Genomic DNA, 18542 nt, shown 5'->3' on the forward strand with positions numbered 1-18542 from the left:
CATGGGATAGACTTGAGGATGGGAGTAAAATACTTTTTGATTGTTAGAGTCATTTTTCCATCCTTGGTCCTACTTAGAGTAATTCAGAAATCATATGCCTGGAGAAATGGGAAGATTATGCCTGGCTGTTCATAAGGTGTGTGTAGCAAGCATGGTCAGTCTAGTACCAAGGGAGCTCTTTGCCTGATGGAAAGCGTGTCTTAAGTAGTTATAACACAACAGCCTTTTATTTATTTTTGGCGTTTGTTGCCTGGCTTGGCAAGTACTTCAATTTCTATTAGATTGAGAGGTAGGTGAATTTCTTATAACCTTCCCACTGACTGGATTTCTTTATAAACCACGCTGTGCTGTTCTTTGCACTCGTGAGGTCATCGTTTGACTGTAGTCCCTGCTTGCACTCTTTGCTGGCACTCCTCTAGCTGCTTGTTGACTGAGCAAATGAGGACATACTCTTTTTTTTTTTTGTCTTTTTAGGGCCGCCGCCTGGGCATATGGAAGTTCCCAGGCTAGGGGTTGAATCGGAGCTGTAGCCCCCGGCCTATGCCACAGCCACAGCAGCGCCAAATCTGAGCCTCATCTTTGATCTACACCACAGCTCATAGCAACACCAGATCCTTAACCCACTGATGGAGGCCAGGGATCGAACCCACAACTCACAGTTACTATTCGGATTCGTTTCCACTGTGCCACGATGGGAACTCCAAGGGCATACTCTTCAAAACAGACCTGATTAGAGCTCCTTTAATAATAGTATGCTGTAATACTATTCAGGAGGTAAAGGTAAGCTATTGGTTGACAGTTAATACGAGATACATTTTTATCCATTTGACTATTATTATGAATTCTAGATTCATGCCTTTCCTTTAAATTGTAAACCTTTCTTCAGATTATGTGTGAAAAAAGGGTGCTATTTGCGTGAAAATTTCTAATTCATCAATAAAGCACATTTTCCTTGAGAATTAGGAAATTAGTATTTAATATTGATATTCTCTGCATGATCATTTTCATCTCCAGTGACCTCTCAAAGTACTGATTTTTTGATTTCTTTGTTGACTCATTGGTTTCTTAGTTACATGTTGTTTAGTCTCCACATGTTTGTATTTTTTTTCCAGTTTTCTTACTATAATTGATTTCTAGTTTCATACTGTTGTGGTTGGAAAAGATGCTTGATATCTTTTCAGTTTTTAAAAATTTATTGAGATTTGTTTTTTGGTCTAGCAAGTGATCTATCCTGGAGAATGTTCCATGAGCACTTGAAAAGAATGTGTGTTCTGCTGTTTTTGGATGAAATGTCCTGTATACTCTGAAGTCCGTCTCATCTAATATGTCATTTAAAACCAATGTTTTCTAATTGATTTTCTGTTTGGATGATCTATCCATTGATGTAAATGGGAAATACAGTCCTCTGCTGTTATTACATTACTGTCAATAACTCTCTTTATGTCTCTTAATTTTTGCTATATATCTTTAGGTGCTCCTATGTTAGGTGCATACATGTTTATGAATGGTATATCCTCTTCTTGGATCTACCCTTTTATCATTATGGAATGACCTTCCTTGTCTTCTGTATAGCCTTTTGTGTGTGTGTGTGTGTAGACTTTGTTTTGTTTTTTGTGTATTTTGTCTGATATGAATATTGTTACCACAGCTTTCTTTTCATTTTTATGCATGGAATATATTTTTCCATCCCTTCACTTTCAGTCTGTGTGTGTCTTTAGCTCTGAAGTGAGTCTCTTGTAGGCAACAGATAGATGGGTCTTTCTTTTTTTCTTTTCTTTTCTTTTTTAATGGCTACACTTATGGCAGATGGAAGTTCCTGGGCTAGGGGTCGAATTGGAGCTGCAGCTGCCAGCCTGTGCCACAGTCACAGCAATGCCAGATCTGAGCTGCATCTGCACCACAGCTTGCAGCAGCACCAGATCCTTGGCACTGAATGAGGCCAAGGATCAAACCTGCATCCTCATGGATACTAGTAGAGTTCTTAACCTGCTAAGCCACAATAGGAACTCCAGATAGATGGGTCTTATTATTTTTTTTTTTAATCCATTCAGCCACCTTATGTCTTCTGATTGGAGCATTTAGTTCATTTACATTTAAAATGATTATTGATAGGTATGTACTTGTTGCCATTTTGTTACTTGTTTTCTGGTTGTTTTTGTGGTTCTTCTCTCTTAGTCTCTTTCCTTGTGGTATGATGATTTTCTTTAGTGTTATGTTTGACTTCCTATCTCTTTGGGGGTTTTGTGTATCTATTGTAGGTTTTTGGTTTGTGGTTGCCATGAAGTTCATATATATGACATATCTATATCTAGATCTCACTGTTTGTTTTGAATTGATGGTCGCTTAACTTGAATCACATTCTAAAAGCTCCACATTTTTCACACACACCCCGTGTTTTATGTTTTTGGTGTTATATGTTACATCTTTATGTATATCCCTTAATGATTTACTGTAGTTATAGTTGATCTTTACAGTTTTTTAAACCTTCATTCTAGTTTTTGTTATAGTTTTTGTAGTTTCCATTATATATGGAGTACTCACTTTCAGAGTTATAAATTTGATATGTTATTTCATTTGGATTTAGGTTACTTTATATTTCATTATGACATTACACATGTATTTTGAAAAGTTGCATTCTAGAATTATTTCTATTACAAGATAACATGATCCTATTCTTTTTACAGTGTTCTTGGAGGTAGTAAGTATATTGAGAGCTTATTCTTTTTTTATTTAATATTTATACATATTTTTTCTACTAGGGATTTAGAATAGCTACTTTACATTATCATATACATTTACTATATGTTCTTTCTACAAGCCTGTATAACACTAGGACAAGAAACAGTCGTATAGCAGGCTCATATATTTCCATATTGGCAAATTAAATCTTCTTCTGTAGGAAATGAATCTATCAGGAATGCCCTCTGGCTAATATTACAGAAGACAGACGACTTTTTAGTGTGGTGTGGGGACTTCTTTGATATATGTACTTAGATACAAATACAGTGTTTGTCAGTTTCACTAAGAATTTAATGCTTCATGGAGTAAATAAGAATTAACAAACCAGAGTTCCCATCGTGGCTCAGCGGTAACAAACCCAACTAGGATCCAATGAGGATGTGGGTTTGATCCATGGCCTCTCTCACTGGGTTAAGGATCTGGCGTTGTTGTGAGCTGTGGTGTAGGCTGGCAGCTGTAGCTCCAGTTCGACCCCCCTAGCCTGGGAAGTTCCATATGTTGCAGGTGCAGTCATAAAAAGCAAAAATAAATAAATAAATAAAAATAAAAAATAAGTAATAAAAGAATTATCAAACTGTATAAACCATTTTTAGATTATTGGGAAAATTTGAATGGATACTAGATCCTATTGGGAATTAATACTGATCATGTAAGGTGCAATGATAGCAATGGGGCCATGTAAGGGAACACCCTTATCTTTTAGAGATATCTATGGAAACTACAGAAATAGGGGAGAGATGATATAATGTCTCTAAATTTACTTTACTTCAAAATATTTTCGCCAAAAGATTGACTGAAGCATATTTAGCAAAATGTTACCAGTTATTTAGATGAGGGCACATGGGTGTTAATGACATTCTCTCTAGTCTTTTGTTGCTTTGAAATTTTTGATAATAAAATTAAAAATCACAATACATTAAATAAAAAATTTTGGTAGTTAAACCTAATATTTGTTTTTGTCTTTAAAGGAACCCATTCAGACTTCTGGATATATTTGTAACTTTGAAGATTTGGAAATTAAATCTGTTCTTTTGGATGAGATATTAAAGGTAATTCTTGTTTTAAAAAAAAAAAAAACACTTATATTTCTGTTGCTGGCTTGATTAGGATTGTTCATTTTTGTGCCAGGCAGTGTAGTGTCCTGGTTAGGAATGTAGATGGAGGAGTCGCAGCCCTGCTGTGTCACTTACGCAGGCTTTAGACAGGTTCCCTCATCTTTTAAAACTTCCTTTTCCTTTCCTATTTTTCGAGGCTGTTTTTACCTGTATAAAATTTGGATAGTAATCATATCCATCTTACAGAATTGTTATTTTACAGGATAATGAGGACCAAGAGCTCAAAAATGGTAGATAGTTGTTATTATTTTTATATTAATAACAGAGATATTCAGTAAATATTTGATTACTTTCTTTAGTCTTTTTCTTGATCTAGGATATTTGAGTAACTTTTTGCTTGGAGGTCCAAAATTTGGATTGCATGTCAATAGTGATGATGCCACAGACACACCCAAAGGGTATAATATTAGGTAATTGCATAAGGAGGTTTTTAGGGGAGAGAGGACAGACTTCCCAAGCTGATCCAGAATTGGTTTGAGAGCAGAGAAAGGAGACGGGCTTGGGCTTCTGGGGGTGGTTAGAGAGTGGGGCTCGGGTGAGGGTTCCCATAGGTAGATAGAAGCTTGTGTGGTTTGAAACTCCTGTGGCACAAAAAGATGAAACACTTGTACTTATCAGTTTGTCCAGATGTGAGGCAGAAGGGGAAGGGGGAGGGGGAGGCTTAAAAGCTATTAGTAATCAAACATCAAAAAGGAACATCTTAGGTTTTATTAAAATCTAGATATTTTGGAGTTCCCAACTTGGCACAGCAGAAATGAATCCGACTAGGAACCATGAGGTTGCAGGTTCAATCCCTGGCCTCGCTCAGTGGGTTAAGGATGTGGCGTTGCCATGAGCTGTGGTATAGGTCACAGACATGGCTCAGATCCTGCATTGCTGTGGCTGAGGCGTAGGCCAGCAGCTGTAGCTCCGATTAGATCCCTAGCCTGGGAATCTCCATATGCCACGGGTGCAGCCCTCAAAAGACAACAACAACAACAAAATCTAGATATTTTAATGACTAACATTAGATAAATGTCAGAACATGATTCTATATAGCTGTAATCTGTATATGGAGAGACATATTTGATCAGATAAATAAATAGAAGTAATTTTATAAAAAAGACATCACTGTATAATCTTTTTTAGTGTTTAATTTTAATTTAATAGTGTTACAGTGAACTTGAAGGAATTATAGAACATTAGATAAGTTTTTCGGCACAAACAGCACCAGTTTTCTGGGCTGAGGAAAAAACCATGGAAGACTAAGAGGTTGGTTTACAACAAAAGAGTTTACAACAAAAGTTTACACATCAAACTAAAATATGAAAACATGTTATAAAATGCAACTAACTTCTTTAAATTTAATATCTACTATCCGAGTTCCTTTTCTGGTTCAGCAGGTTAAGAACCCCACTGATATCCATGAGAACAGGAGTTCAATTCCTGGCCTCACCCAGGGGGTTAAGGATCTGACATTGCTGTGCTCTGCGGTGTAGGTCACAGATACAACTCGGATCCAGTATTGCTGTCTTGTAACTCTAATTTTCAGTTGTTTATTCCTTTTTTTTTTTTTTTTTTAATTTTGCTTTTTAGGCCCACACTTGTGGCAGATGGAGGTTCCCAGGCTAGGGGTCGAATCAGAGCTGTAGCTGCTGGCCTACACCATAGACACAGCAGTGCAGGATCCAAGCTGAGTCTGTGACCTACACTACAGCTCATGGCAACGCTGGATCCTTAACCCACTGAGCAAGGCCAGGGATTGAACTCACAACCTCATAGCTCCTAGGCGGATTTGTTTCCGCTGCACCACGACGGAACTCCATCCAGTTGTTTATTCTTATATTCAAATGAAAGCTATTACCAGTCTTTTTTCTGTATTTTCTCAGTACATGAGTTCTTAATATTGATTAATCTTTTAGTTGGCTGGATTTCATCGTTGTCATTTTTTTCAAGAAAGGCTTTATAATTGCTGGTTGCCTTAAGCGCTACAATGCTTAAAAATGCCTGTGTGACGTTACTCTGATGATTAAATTGACTTCCATGAAGAATTTTTAAAAATACATATTTAGATTGCTTAGGCATACATTAAAATTCTTCATACACTGGACACATTTTATGCATGTCTAATACTAGGATAAAGAGTATCTACAGTGTTATTGCCGAGTTTACTGGCAGGGGTTGTTAAACTGCGAGGGAAACCAAGTTCTCTGTGGCAGTTTTGTTGTCTGACTTATTATATGCAGAGCCATAAAGAAAAGAATATATTGTCACTCATTAGTTCCCTCTGAGGCCACGCTGACCCAGGAAGTATTTAGCTGAACTGTGGACTCTTTTCCGGAATATACTTTTTAGACGTAATGAAAATGTTGTGCACTTAAAACTAATACAATGTTATATGCCAATTACCTCTCAATAAAATAGGGAAAAAAATAACATGAGAAATTTCTTGGAGGACTAGAGAAGAAGGAATGCAGAAGAAAAAGGAAGGGAATTAACATTTACTAAAGTTCCCTCACATGACCTATTCATTCATCATTACAACTCTACCTGGTAGATGTTACACCACCTGCATTCTTAGACAAGGAAGGTTCTTGGTGGGTTACATGATTTACCCAAAATTCATCTGTTCATTGACTTAGCAAAAATTTTTTGAGCCAGTAAGACAGTTCCTGGCTTCAGGCAGAGGAGTTGGGGAGATAGACAAGAAATTCGGCAACCGGAAGGGGGTTGGGGGTTCTGTGGTTCCGTTGGTATGCATATCTCTTCAAAAAGGTCTGAAGCAAGAGAATATTAGGTCAGTACTGAGACTGTAAATTATGCGAGTAACGTAGCGAGGCGCTGAGCTCAGGGTTTGGGATGTTATCTCATTTAATCCTCACACTGTTAGGAAGTAAGTTTGATTATTATCCTGAAGCATGGAGAAATAAGCTAATTTGCCAATGACACCCAGTTAGCAGTAGGCAAAAGCATGATTTGACTCCAAGCTGTCTGGCTTCAAAGCTGGTGTGTGTAATTGTAGTGGCAGCAGAAATGAGGCTGGGGGAGGTAACGGGGAAGGGGAAGAGGGGCTCAGGTCACAAGGGCCCTCGGACACCTTGCTATGGATTCCGGACTTTATCCTGGAGTCAGTGGGGGAGTAAAGCAGGAGAATGATTAGGTTTATATTTGGGGGAGATGGCCCTGACCTCCGGGGTGGGTAGGGAGTGGGATAGGGCACGTTCTAAAAAGAGCTGCTACATAACCAGCAAGGGATGGAGTTGGGATTTGAGCTTAGGACTCTCTGAATCCAAAATCCTACTCTTTCCATCCTCCCTCCTGGGATGTATAGGAGTTCATCCTAGGAGGTCACATATGGGAGTTCCCTGAGCACTTTCTGTTTCTAGATAGAGTGGTTCGGTTGCAGGGCGAGGAAGGCTGCATGCAGCTCAGTGGACCTTTTCAGAGAACTCTGGTTCCTGGGAGCCATTGCTCTTTTGCACACGGGGGCTTGAATTTTCTTGTATGCTTCACTTTTTCATTACTTAGAATGTGTAGAACATTGGTGAGTTCGTTATAATTGTTTCCTTTGGTTGTTGGCTAGTTCTTTCAAGACTGGCCTTTAAGTTTTGTTTTGTTTTTTTCCCTTTGGTCAGCCTGCTGAATTATGAAAAGAAAGTAGTGATGAAAAACAGCCTTTTTTCTTTTTAAAAAAATTTTGCTTGGGGGAGTTCCCTTTGTGGCTCAGTGGCTAACGAATCTGACTAGCATCCACGAGGACGCAGGTTCAATCCCTGGCCTTGCTTAGTGGGTTAAGGATCTAGCGTTGCCTTGAGCTGTGGTGTACATCACAGATGCAGCTCGGATCCCGAGTTGCTGTGGCTGTGGTGTAGGTTGGCAGCTACAGCTCCGATTAGACCCCTAACCTGGGAACGTCCATATGCCATGGGTGTGGCCCTAAAGAGCAAAAAAAAAAAAAAAAAATTTGCTTAGGAGTTGCCTGGTGGCCTAGTGGTTGAGGATCCGGTGCTGTCCCTGAGGATGTGGTGTTGTCACCACGTGACCCTGGAAATTGCTGTGGCGTGGGTTCAATCCCTGGCCCAGAACATCTCCAGGCCATGGGCACGGCCAGGAAATGTGTTTGTCTGCGGCCCGATAGCACGTGGGGCAGGGAGGGAGAAGTTGAAGGAGTGGGGGGTAGAGGCCCTGCACCAGGTGTTTCCTGCTCCCCTGGAGGCCAGCAGCACTTGGAAAGAAAAGAGATTAGCTCCCGGGAAAGACGTTTTGAGCTGAGGGAAAGCAGACCGCATAGGGGTAAGGGATCCTTCTGTCACTGTCCCCTTATCCCCACAGGCAGCCTCACCACCTCAGGAGGGACTTGACTGTGGGCTGCGGGTGTTTTCCGCATAACTCAAAAGATCCACACAGGGGAATTTACTTTCTTCTCAGTTTTGCTCATAATATGATGCAATTGTTTGTTTACTCTTCCTGTAAAAATGAAATATGTAGTCTAGAGGCAACTGTTTAGCATTTCTTTCTTTTCATCTCTACTTTCAGAATCCAGAACATCCAAACAAGGATTATATCATTAACTTTGAGATTCGGTCGTTGCGGGACAGCCGAGCGCTGATTGAGAAGGTTGGAATTGAAGACGCATCTCAATTCATAGAGGACAATCCACACCCCCGACTTTGGTATTTAAAAAAAATAAAATAGAACCTCCCAAAGTGTCAGCTCTGTTGTCCCTGCTCCCGTCCTAGCCACCTGATAGGAATAGACTTCCATTCTGGCTCTTTTTAAAATGTAGAAATTGATTTTCAGTTTGGAAGTGCCTAGCATAAGCATAGTATTACATGAAACACGTATAAATGTGGTAAAATAAGCACTTCCTACCATGTTTCTCTAGAGACAATAGGTGTAAGAGTTGAATTCTGATTTAGGACTTGTTTATCAGTAATTTCCCATCAGCTTTTCTGTTTCTTTGTTTTAATAAAGGCGCCTGCTGGCTGAAGCAGCTCTTCAGAAATTGGATTTGCCCACCGCAGAGCAAGCATTCGTGCGCTGCAAAGATTACCAAGGCATTAAATTTGTGAAGTGCCTGGGCAACCTACAGAGCGAGTCCATGAAGCAGGCAGAAGTGGCTGCCTACTTTGGCAGGTTCGAAGAAGCTGAAAGGATGTATCTCAACATGGACAGAAGGTCGGTGATGAAGGTGCAGGCATCTGGAGTCCTTCCAGAATTTTTGATTATCTTTTTTTTTTCTTTTTTTTGCAAATGAGGATTTTAAAATAGACTCAATATATCATAGCATTTCTTATTTATTTATCTATTTATTTGCTTTTTAGGGCAGCACCCGCGCCCATATGGAGGTTCCCAGCAAGGGGTCTAATTGGAGCTACAGCTGCCAGCCTACACCACAGCCACAGCAATGCAGGATCCAAGCTGCATCTTCGACCTACACTACAGCTCATGGCAATGCCGGATCCTTAACCCACTGAGCAAGGCCAGGGATCGAACCTGCAACCTCATGGTTCCCAGTCGGATTCATTTCTGCTGCACCACAACAGGAACTCCTATCATAGCATTTCTTATAGAAAATAATTTCACCTTGAATTACAACCTAGATATTCTACATGACCTTCATTAATTTATGCTTTGTAATTTGAAGGCAACTTTCTTCTCTTTTTATGTAATGTTAATGACTGGCCATGAGAGATGTTTTCCATTTGGTAGGAAAAAAATTCATGTGACCACAGACACTGAGGACTTTATCATTTATTATACTGCTCCTTATTTGGGCTCTTTTTTTGACTCAGGCCATTATTTGATTGTTCCGTTGTCAAGGGGTATGAAATAAAAATCATAGGTATTTAGGAATTGAGTTTTATCCTTTATATTTCATTTTGATTTATGTAAAATAACATATGAACTTCATTTCAGCTGTGCGCATTCTATTGGATTTTTATGATTTGTACTTTCAGGAGATTGCTAATACAGCATAAGCCCTGAAAAGAGCTATAAAGCCAAATATGTAAGCATGAACTAAGCCTAATCATGTCCTAAGAAATTGATGGAAAGAAGTGAATATTATTTAAGTCATTATTTTGCCAGGTAAATTGAAAGTCTAGCAAAATAAGAGGCAGGAGGTTGTTTTCCTTTTCCTATTCCAGGTTCTCCCCATTGCCTGGTCAGGCTAAAACTTCTGAAATGTTTGGAGACTACATATCTGACGTGTATAGTCATTGCTGTATGTTCTCAGTACCCTAGAATTGAGCCTAACATGTAGTGGGCACTTGATAAATGCTTGTTGAATGAATGTCATTTTTTGGTAGAGATCTTGCTATTGGCCTCCGGCTAAAATTGGGAGATTGGTTTAGAGTACTCCAGCTCCTGAAAACTGGATCCGGCGCTGCAGATGACAGCCTCCTTGAACAAGCCCACAATGCCATTGGAGACTACTTTGCTGATCGGCAGAAGTGGTAGGTAACCTGTCCGGACCACCCCTCATCCATTCAGCCAGCTTGAGTACCTCCCTATGAAATAACGCCAGTGACATGAAGACCGTCCTTCTGATCTTCAAATTCATTTGGCTCTAGATTCATATTGAGGAGCAAGAGATCCTTCAAGCTCTCAGATGAGCACTGTAAGATTTTGGAGTTTCAAAATCCAGAAAACTTGGAGATTCTGTTGTAGCTCACTGGGTGTATCCATGAGGGTACAGGTTCGATCCCAGGCCTTGCTCAGCGGGATAAGGCATTACCGCAAGATGTAGGTCACAGATGTGGCTTGGATCCTGCATTGCTGTGGCTGTGGTGTAGGCTGGCAGCCGCAGCTCTAGTTTGACCCCTAGCTCAAGAACTTCCATATGTCTCAGGTGAAGCCCTAAGAAGAAAAACAAAGAAACAGACAAAAACCTCAGAAAACGTACACTTTAGCTCCCAGTAGCTTTCTACAGTCTGTGACCCCAGTTTATATTTGCTTGTTTTGTTATAGATTATTTTCAGAAATCATTGGCTTTTAGTCTTATGTTGTCATTTTGATCAATGTGCTTATTTATTTATGTCAGTGTTTGGAAATACAACCGTTTTTTTTTTTTTTTTTTTTTTTTTTTTTTTTTTTTTTTTTTTTTTTTTTTTTGTTTGTGTGCTTGCTATTTCTTGGGCCGCTCCCGCGGCATATGGAAGTTCCCAGGCTAGGGGTTGAATCGGAGCTGTAGCCCCGGCCTAGGCCAGAGCCAAGCAACGCGGGATATTTCTTAAGAATATTCAAAGAGGAGTTCCCATTGTGGCTCAGTGGTTAACAAATCTGACTAGCATCCCTAAGGACACAGGTTTGATCCCTGGCCTTGCTCAGCAGGTTAAGTATCTGGCATTGCCATGAGCTGTGGTATAGGTCACAGATTCAGCTTGGATGCCATGTTGCTGTGGCTGTGGCTATGGCATAGGCTGGCAGCTATAGCTCTGATTACAGCTGCCAGCCTGGGAACCTCCATATGCCGCAAGTGCGGCCCTAAAGAGCAGGGGAAAAAAAAAAAAAAGAATATTCAAATAATGTTGTAACTAAAATATGCTATGCAGTCTTTTTTTTTTTTTTTTTTTTTGCTTCATTAGCTGTAAAGACATTCTGTAATTGAAGATGAGGACTAGAGTGCTTATTCATCAGGGAGTTCACCCTAGTTTTAAAAGTCGTTTTCTTTCCATAGGTTGAATGCTGTACAATATTATGTACAAGGCCGGAACCAGGAACGCCTAGCTGAGTGTTATTATATGTTAGAAGATTACGAGGGGTTGGAGAATCTTGCCAATTCACTTCCAGAAAACCACAAGTTGCTTCCAGTAGGTATTATAAATTTTAGTTTTTAGAGTTGCTAGGTTACTTTATAAAGTTTTTATGTCGTAATCAGGAAATGTCCTCTGCAATACAGAAAATTAAAAATTAACTGTAAATTTACAGGTTCTTAGATTTGAAATGATGCTTTAAATTATTTAAAAAAATTTATCAGTATTACAGAATGCCTGAAAATCCAGAGGAAAAAAATCAGTCATTTTCCTACCATTTTAACAGGATCACAGTCTTTTGTAGGTTATCAGTTTTGTAAAATTGCTTTAAAAAATTAGCTGAACACATGAAATATTTACTGCTGAAATTATATATTTTCAGAGATTCACTTCAAAATAATTTGAGGTGGGTCTGAGAAGTATTGTGTGTGTATGTATGTGTGTTTGAAATTTGCTATCAGTGTAAAAAGATAGCTTGACTTTTATTGGGCTACATTAACAATAGTGGGATTTAATGTTTAGAAAAGGGAAACTAAAAGCAGAGTTCTCTGTAACTTGGCTCAAAATTTTCTTTTTAAGTCTCCCTATATTAATTGTTGAATTATGTAAATGAGCTTCTCTTTTATTTGTTTTATCTGAAATGTAAATCCCTGAGCTATACAATACCTGGAGAAGTAGTTGCTCTCAACTGTAGGGTCTGGACACATCAGTTGTGAGTTCTGCCACACAATTTCATTTGTTAATTAATTGATGAGTAGCTGATAATTCATTTTTCTCTCTATTGTGAATTATAGAGCTATTATCCCTGTAATAATGGCATTTTCACATACATCTTATGGGCTTACTTGAGTAGGAAAGAATTGAAACTACTTGTAACCCATAACTTATACTTATTCAAGTTATAAATTGAATAACTTATAGGGACAGTATCTGACATTACTGTCATCTGTTAGGTGTGTATGATGACACAGAAAAAATGCTGCTGTAGGGTATCCAGAATAGTGGTATTACTTAGTAAATACTAAGTAATTATGGCTATAAAAAATAAAATAGTAATAAAAAATTTTAAGTGGTGCTGCAAATTTTAAATCGAGTTTTGGAGGATTTTTTTAATAATATGGGAAGATACACAAAATATTAAGTGAGGAATGCAGGATACAAAACTATATGATTATGATATATTCACAAATACATATCTATATATTCATAGGACACATATATTAGGAAATTATACCAGAATATGGGAATAAGATTATGAGTAACTTAACTTTTTCACGTTAAAAATTTCTTTTAACTGTAAGGGTATATTACTTTGTAATCAGAAAAATATAAGCATTATTTTTAAAAAGATAGTTGGATACAAAACTGTGCTTTTATGATAGTTCCCCACTATCAGATGGGAAGAGAAAAACTCTGGCCAATTAGCTATTGGGAAAGAAAAAAACATTAGGAAAGAGAAAAACTGACATTGTGAGAATGGCACGTACGGCCCAGTGGGTGTGATGGGGTTGTGTTTGGTGTAGCTTCCCCAAATGATGAATGGCCCACTTGTCAGGGCATTTCTTTATAGAGGTATTGGAGAGTTCCGGTGAGCGTGAGCTTTCTCTTAAGCCTCTAATTAATGATTAGCCTTGAGTATAACATCAATTGCTTGAAGGTTTTTTTGGCTCCCACTAGTGTAGGGTTTGTTTTGGAGCTTGACATTTTTATAAACTAGCTACTGACCTGAGAGATGATCAGAATGCAGTGTCTTCAGAATCTGGTTGAAAGTCAGATCTGCTACGTGAGCCAATGAAGCACTGATTGAATAGAAGGTGATGCGTTAGCATCCATTTTAGTATGTAGCCTCTGCTCTCTGTGTCCGTTTAAAAGAAAAATTACTGTAACCACCAGCAAATTGAATATTCATATGTCCCTATGGAGTTTTGTACGTTAAAATATGGGTGATCTCCTTGTTCTCTGAAATCTGATAGTACTGTTTTGTCCACAGGAAATAGCACAGATGTTTGTGAGAGTTGGAATGTGTGAACAAGCAGTGATGGCATTTTTGAAATGTAATCAGCCAAAGGCAGCAGTGGATACCTGTGTACATCTCAACCAAGTAAGGAACTGAAAATTAAAGTCACTGTAGCGATGCTTTCAAGACTGCAGCCAATGTAAGAGTTGAGAGATTGAGATGGATGCTGTGAAAGGAGCCAGATGGTCTCTCACTCAGCTAAGGACTGAGAAAATGTTGGAGTTTGCACTTACCTCCTGAAGTGCTACCCTCGAGGGCGATCCACTCATAACTCACCCAGTGGGGGACCATGAAGAAACCCTGTGCCTTTAGTCTGGCAAGTTTTTGTCTGGAAGTAATTTCATAATTTTCTGCATTTTATTAGGCTTTGGTTCTGTTTCCAGAGGACGACCAGTTAATGGTCCTTGCAAGAGGAAGGAATAAGTTACTTTATCATTATTTATTTCGGCAAATCTATTTTCCTTTCCCTTTATAGAAAACATATATTTGATATTTTTAAGGGCTGGAATTTAACTAAAATTAAAGTGCAGAATTGTTGAAATTGTTGACTCTCAAAGTATTCTTTCAAGTATTTCCTTAAAGTATTTTATAAAGCTCCATTTGCTTTATAAAAATAACTTTTAAATGTTAAGTCTGATAGGACATTTTCTTAACTGAAATTGCATTTTTAAACTATAAACAAATGCATCTTTTTCTCATTCATAGTTTGTACAAATTATAAGATTAGTATGATTATAAATTTTGAAGCTTTCTTTTTCAGATATATTCTTAAATCAGTCTTAGATCATTTGATTATTTACACCTGTTTGACTCAAAATTTATCTGTTCTGATTTTAAGTGATTTTAAAAACATATTCGTTTTTTATTTTGATATAGTATTATTATTATAAACCTAAAGCTTTATTTTGAGTTTTTAGACATATCTGACTGTACATGCTTGAGTAGTTGTATTTGTATATATTTTTCCCCAGTGGAACAAAGCTGTTGAATTGGCTAAAAATCATAGTATGAAAGAAATTGGTTCCCTGTTAGCAAGGTATGCATCTCATTTATTGGAAAAGAATAAAACTCTCGATGCCATAGAACTCTATCGGAAAGCCAATTACTTTTATGATGCTGCTAAGCTGATGTTTAAGGTAATGTAATAATCTTGGTGAGTGTTTGGTTTGTTCTAGTTATCAATGTTTTCAGAACACATTTTCCATTTTCTTTGGAAGCAAATATTTATTAGAGCAAAATCCCTGTCATTTTGTTACTGCTGTCACTATGTGTTATCTTTGTATTTTTACCTTTTACCGAAAGGGCTATTTATTAATTTTAGCATCTTATTGATACTTACAAAAATTGTATGTCTACTTAATACCAGAGTTAACAAAGAATTATAGAATTTTCAGGGACCGAAAAGTACAAATTCCCTTAACTGGAAATTAAATCCTGTTGATAATAGAATTTTGAGTCTTTTAAATGTACAAGTTTCGAAAACATTACACTTTTCATAGTATACATTTAGAGGGAAGATGAGTAATATAGTTTAATGTGTGCAAATTTTACATTCTGTTCTATTCTTTTCCCATTTGGTTTAATGACAAAGGAAGAATTTCCCTCTGAATCATTTAAATAAACTTAAATTTTTGAGGGATATACCATGTTAAAGCCATCTCATCTCTGGGTACCTGGAACATTATTTTAAAAATCTCTGTGTGGAGTTCCCGTCGTGGCTCAGTGGTTAACGAATCTAACCAGGAACCATGAGGTTTCGGGTTCGATCCCTGGCCTTGCTCAGTGGGTTAAGGATCTGGCGTTGCTGTGAGCTGTGGTGTAGGTTGCAGATGCGGCTCGGATCCCATGTTGCTGTGGCTCTGGCCTCTGGTCTAGGCCAGTGGCTACAGCTCCCATTCGACCCCTAGCCTGGGAACCTCCATATGCCGCGGGTGCAGCCCTAGAAAAAGCAAAGAGATAAATAAATAAATAAATAAATAAATAAATATCTCTGTGTTATGTAAAATATACCATCATGAAATTATCATTCTTTTTTTTTTTTTTTTTTTTTTTTTTTTTTTTGTTGCTATTTTTGACTGCTGCATATGATTCAGCTATGAATCGAGCTGTACACCCTACGCCAGACCACAGCAACCATCCGACCGCTCACCTACACCAGCTCACCAACGCCATCGTTACCCACTGACAAGGCAGGACCGACCCGAACCTCATGTTCTAGTCGATCGTAACCATGCGCCACGACGGGAACTCCATCATTCTTATTTAATTATTGACAGCATCTGTTATTTTCTAAAATTGTTTTGAATTCTAACTCCCACAGCTAAATACTAAGGAAAGAACTAAGTACTTATCAGTACTAAGGAAAAGAAAATGTGTTTTAAAATATTTATCATAAATGGGTGATGTTTATAGTCTATCTTACTGCCGTTCTTCCTTAGAGAATAAATCTTCAGAAATGATAATATTCATACAATTATAGATTAAGAAATGTCTTCCCTCAATTCTTTAAATGTTTAAAGATTGCAGATGAAGAGGCAAAGAAAAGAACTAAACCTTTACGTGTTAAGAAGCTCTATGTCCTATCAGCTTTACTTATAGAGCAGTACCATGAGCAAGTGAAAAATGCCCAGCGAGGAAAAGTGACAGGAAAGAGCTCAGAGGTAAAGTAGATCATTAAGTAACATGAAGTCACCTGAAGTGTTTAAAGGAAACATACTGTCAAACCTCTCTTTGTGGACAGGGCATTAAATTTGCTTGTTTGCATTTACTTTCTTATAAGAGAAAAAGGAATGACTGATTTGGAATTCGTACTCAAATTGAGACAATTTGGCAGGATTAAAAATTTCAATTTGGCAGTATTAAAATTATTTTTTATGAGACTAATCCATTATCTTTGCTCAAATTCCTTACTTGGTAAATCCTTTCTAATCACTGAGTTCTAAAAACTTTCCTAAAATATGCATATTATTTTAATGTGTATATGAACCTAGCATTAACTTAAAGTTTAATCAATTCTATTTAAAAACTCAATCATACATGAGGAGGAGAATCCTTTCACGATGTATCCATATATATCAAACCAGCACCATGTACATCTTAAATGTATTTGTCAATTATACTTCAATAAATCCAAAAAGAAAAAATCTGATCGTATCGGTTTAACAAGATATGACTTATAACGGGGAAACTAAGTCTGTAATGACAGTTTTATAATGATAAAATCTATTAATTTATATATTTGAAGTCATCTTCATTGGAAGGACGTCATTGTTACCGTGGTGCTGACCGAGAGTGTGGGTCTGCCTCCCTTGTAGGCCACCTCTGCTTTGGCTGGTTTGCTGGAAGAAGACGTTCTGTCTACGACTAGTCGTTTCACAGATAATGCTTGGCGGGGGGCTGAGGCTTACCACTTCTTCATACTGGCACAGAGGCAGCTCTACGAGGGCTATGTCGACATGGCATTGAAGACAGGTGGGCACGTTACCCAATGAAGACAAAGTGTTTAAAAATCACAAATTGGGTGTGAAGGGCCAGCTCCTTCAATTTGCCCTTATATTAATGTCGGTAACTTTTGTCTATGGATTTACTTTCACGTGTTTGAGATTTACTATATGCTTTATCTTGTGCATTTTCTTTTTGAAGTTCTTTTTATTTTTTTAATGCAAGGAGCGCAATATACAGGGTTCATAGAAAAAACAGATGTTTGAGATAAGCAGAAAGAACGTTTGTAGTGTTTACTGTCACTGTTTATTATGCAAAGGAAACACTTGATAGCCCAGTCCGTATACTTTTGTGTGTGTGTCTCTCTATATATAAAATATAAAATTTGCATATTTAATATATAATAATATATGTAAATAAGAATAAAATAAGTATATATATTTTAAAATAATTTGTTTTTTTACAATGTGGGGAGTATAACAGATCATACTCTTGTGGACTTATTAAAAAATATAATGAACAGTTGTAAGTCTCTGCATATTAGTAGAGAGATTACTATAGCATTTAACTTGATTTTTATAAAAAAATGGTATTTATGTAACCATTTCAACCAAAAGAGGAAAAAAACAAAGAAGCAAAATAACCTAATAACTCATAAAATAATTTTATAACTCAGAGATAATCATTTCTAACACTTGAGTTAATCTCCTTTTAATTTTTTATTTTTTGACCATGCCTGTGGCACGTGGAAGTTCCTGGGCCAGGGACTGAATTTGCACCACAGCAGTGGCAATACTGGATGCTTCAGAGGCCCTGAGCTGTTAGCTGGCGTTACAGGATGTGGAGATCATGCAGCCTCCTTCCTCCTACTCGTTCTCCCATCACCTACCATTGTTTTCACTAGGTTTGCTAAAGTTTGTGTAGGTTAGACTGAAATAGCTTAACACAGATTCTTCCCCATGTGTGTCCATCATACCACGATTGCTTTAAAGAATCCAATTGTCTCTTTCCTAGCTCTTCACCTGAAGGACTATGAAGACATTATCCCTGCCGTTGAGATCTACTCTCTGTTAGCACTCTGTGCATGTGCCAGTAGAGCCTTTGGCACTTGTTCAAAAGCTTTTGTCAAACTGGAATCTTTAGAGACCCTCAGTTCGGACCAGAAACAGCAATACGAAGAGCTTGCTCTAGAAATCTTCACCAAATATACTCCAAAAGATAACAGAAAATCCGAATTGGACAGCCTTCTTGAAGGGTAGGCTGATTGTGATTAGCACGGGTCATTCTACCTTATTAGAAACTTGGATTTTTATATCTAAATAGTTTAATATAATAATGAAAGCACTAAAGTTTGAAGTAATCTACCTTAACATTATACTCTGTTTTATTAGGTCTTACAAGTGTATTAATGTTTTATTTTCTCCTTGCAAGAAAAGGTTCTATTTGAAACTTACCTTGAAATGTTGTTCGTTCCTGGGTTTTTTTTTTCTTAGT

At 37.7% G+C, this 18542-nt stretch overlaps 1 protein-coding gene across 2 annotated transcripts in view; it reads left to right on the top strand.

The window, feature by feature from the left end:
• The window catches only part of WDR35 (WD repeat domain 35), a 69939-nt gene that overhangs the window by 38099 nt on the left and 13298 nt on the right, over positions 1 to 18542 (top strand). For both annotated transcript variants that reach the window (XM_021087811.1, XM_021087810.1), the window contains 10 exons: positions 3708 to 3788; positions 8370 to 8506; positions 8808 to 9011; positions 10145 to 10291; positions 11515 to 11647; positions 13581 to 13691; positions 14579 to 14743; positions 16127 to 16267; positions 16922 to 17078; positions 18063 to 18303. In XM_021087811.1, the coding sequence (XP_020943470.1) occupies positions 3708 to 3788; positions 8370 to 8506; positions 8808 to 9011; positions 10145 to 10291; positions 11515 to 11647; positions 13581 to 13691; positions 14579 to 14743; positions 16127 to 16267; positions 16922 to 17078; positions 18063 to 18303 (1517 nt within the window). The remainder of the gene's footprint in view (positions 1 to 3707; positions 3789 to 8369; positions 8507 to 8807; positions 9012 to 10144; positions 10292 to 11514; positions 11648 to 13580; positions 13692 to 14578; positions 14744 to 16126; positions 16268 to 16921; positions 17079 to 18062; positions 18304 to 18542) is intronic.

Source organism: Sus scrofa, chromosome 3, assembly GCF_000003025.6.
Source record: "Sus scrofa isolate TJ Tabasco breed Duroc chromosome 3, Sscrofa11.1, whole genome shotgun sequence".
NCBI lineage: Eukaryota > Metazoa > Chordata > Mammalia > Artiodactyla > Suidae > Sus > Sus scrofa.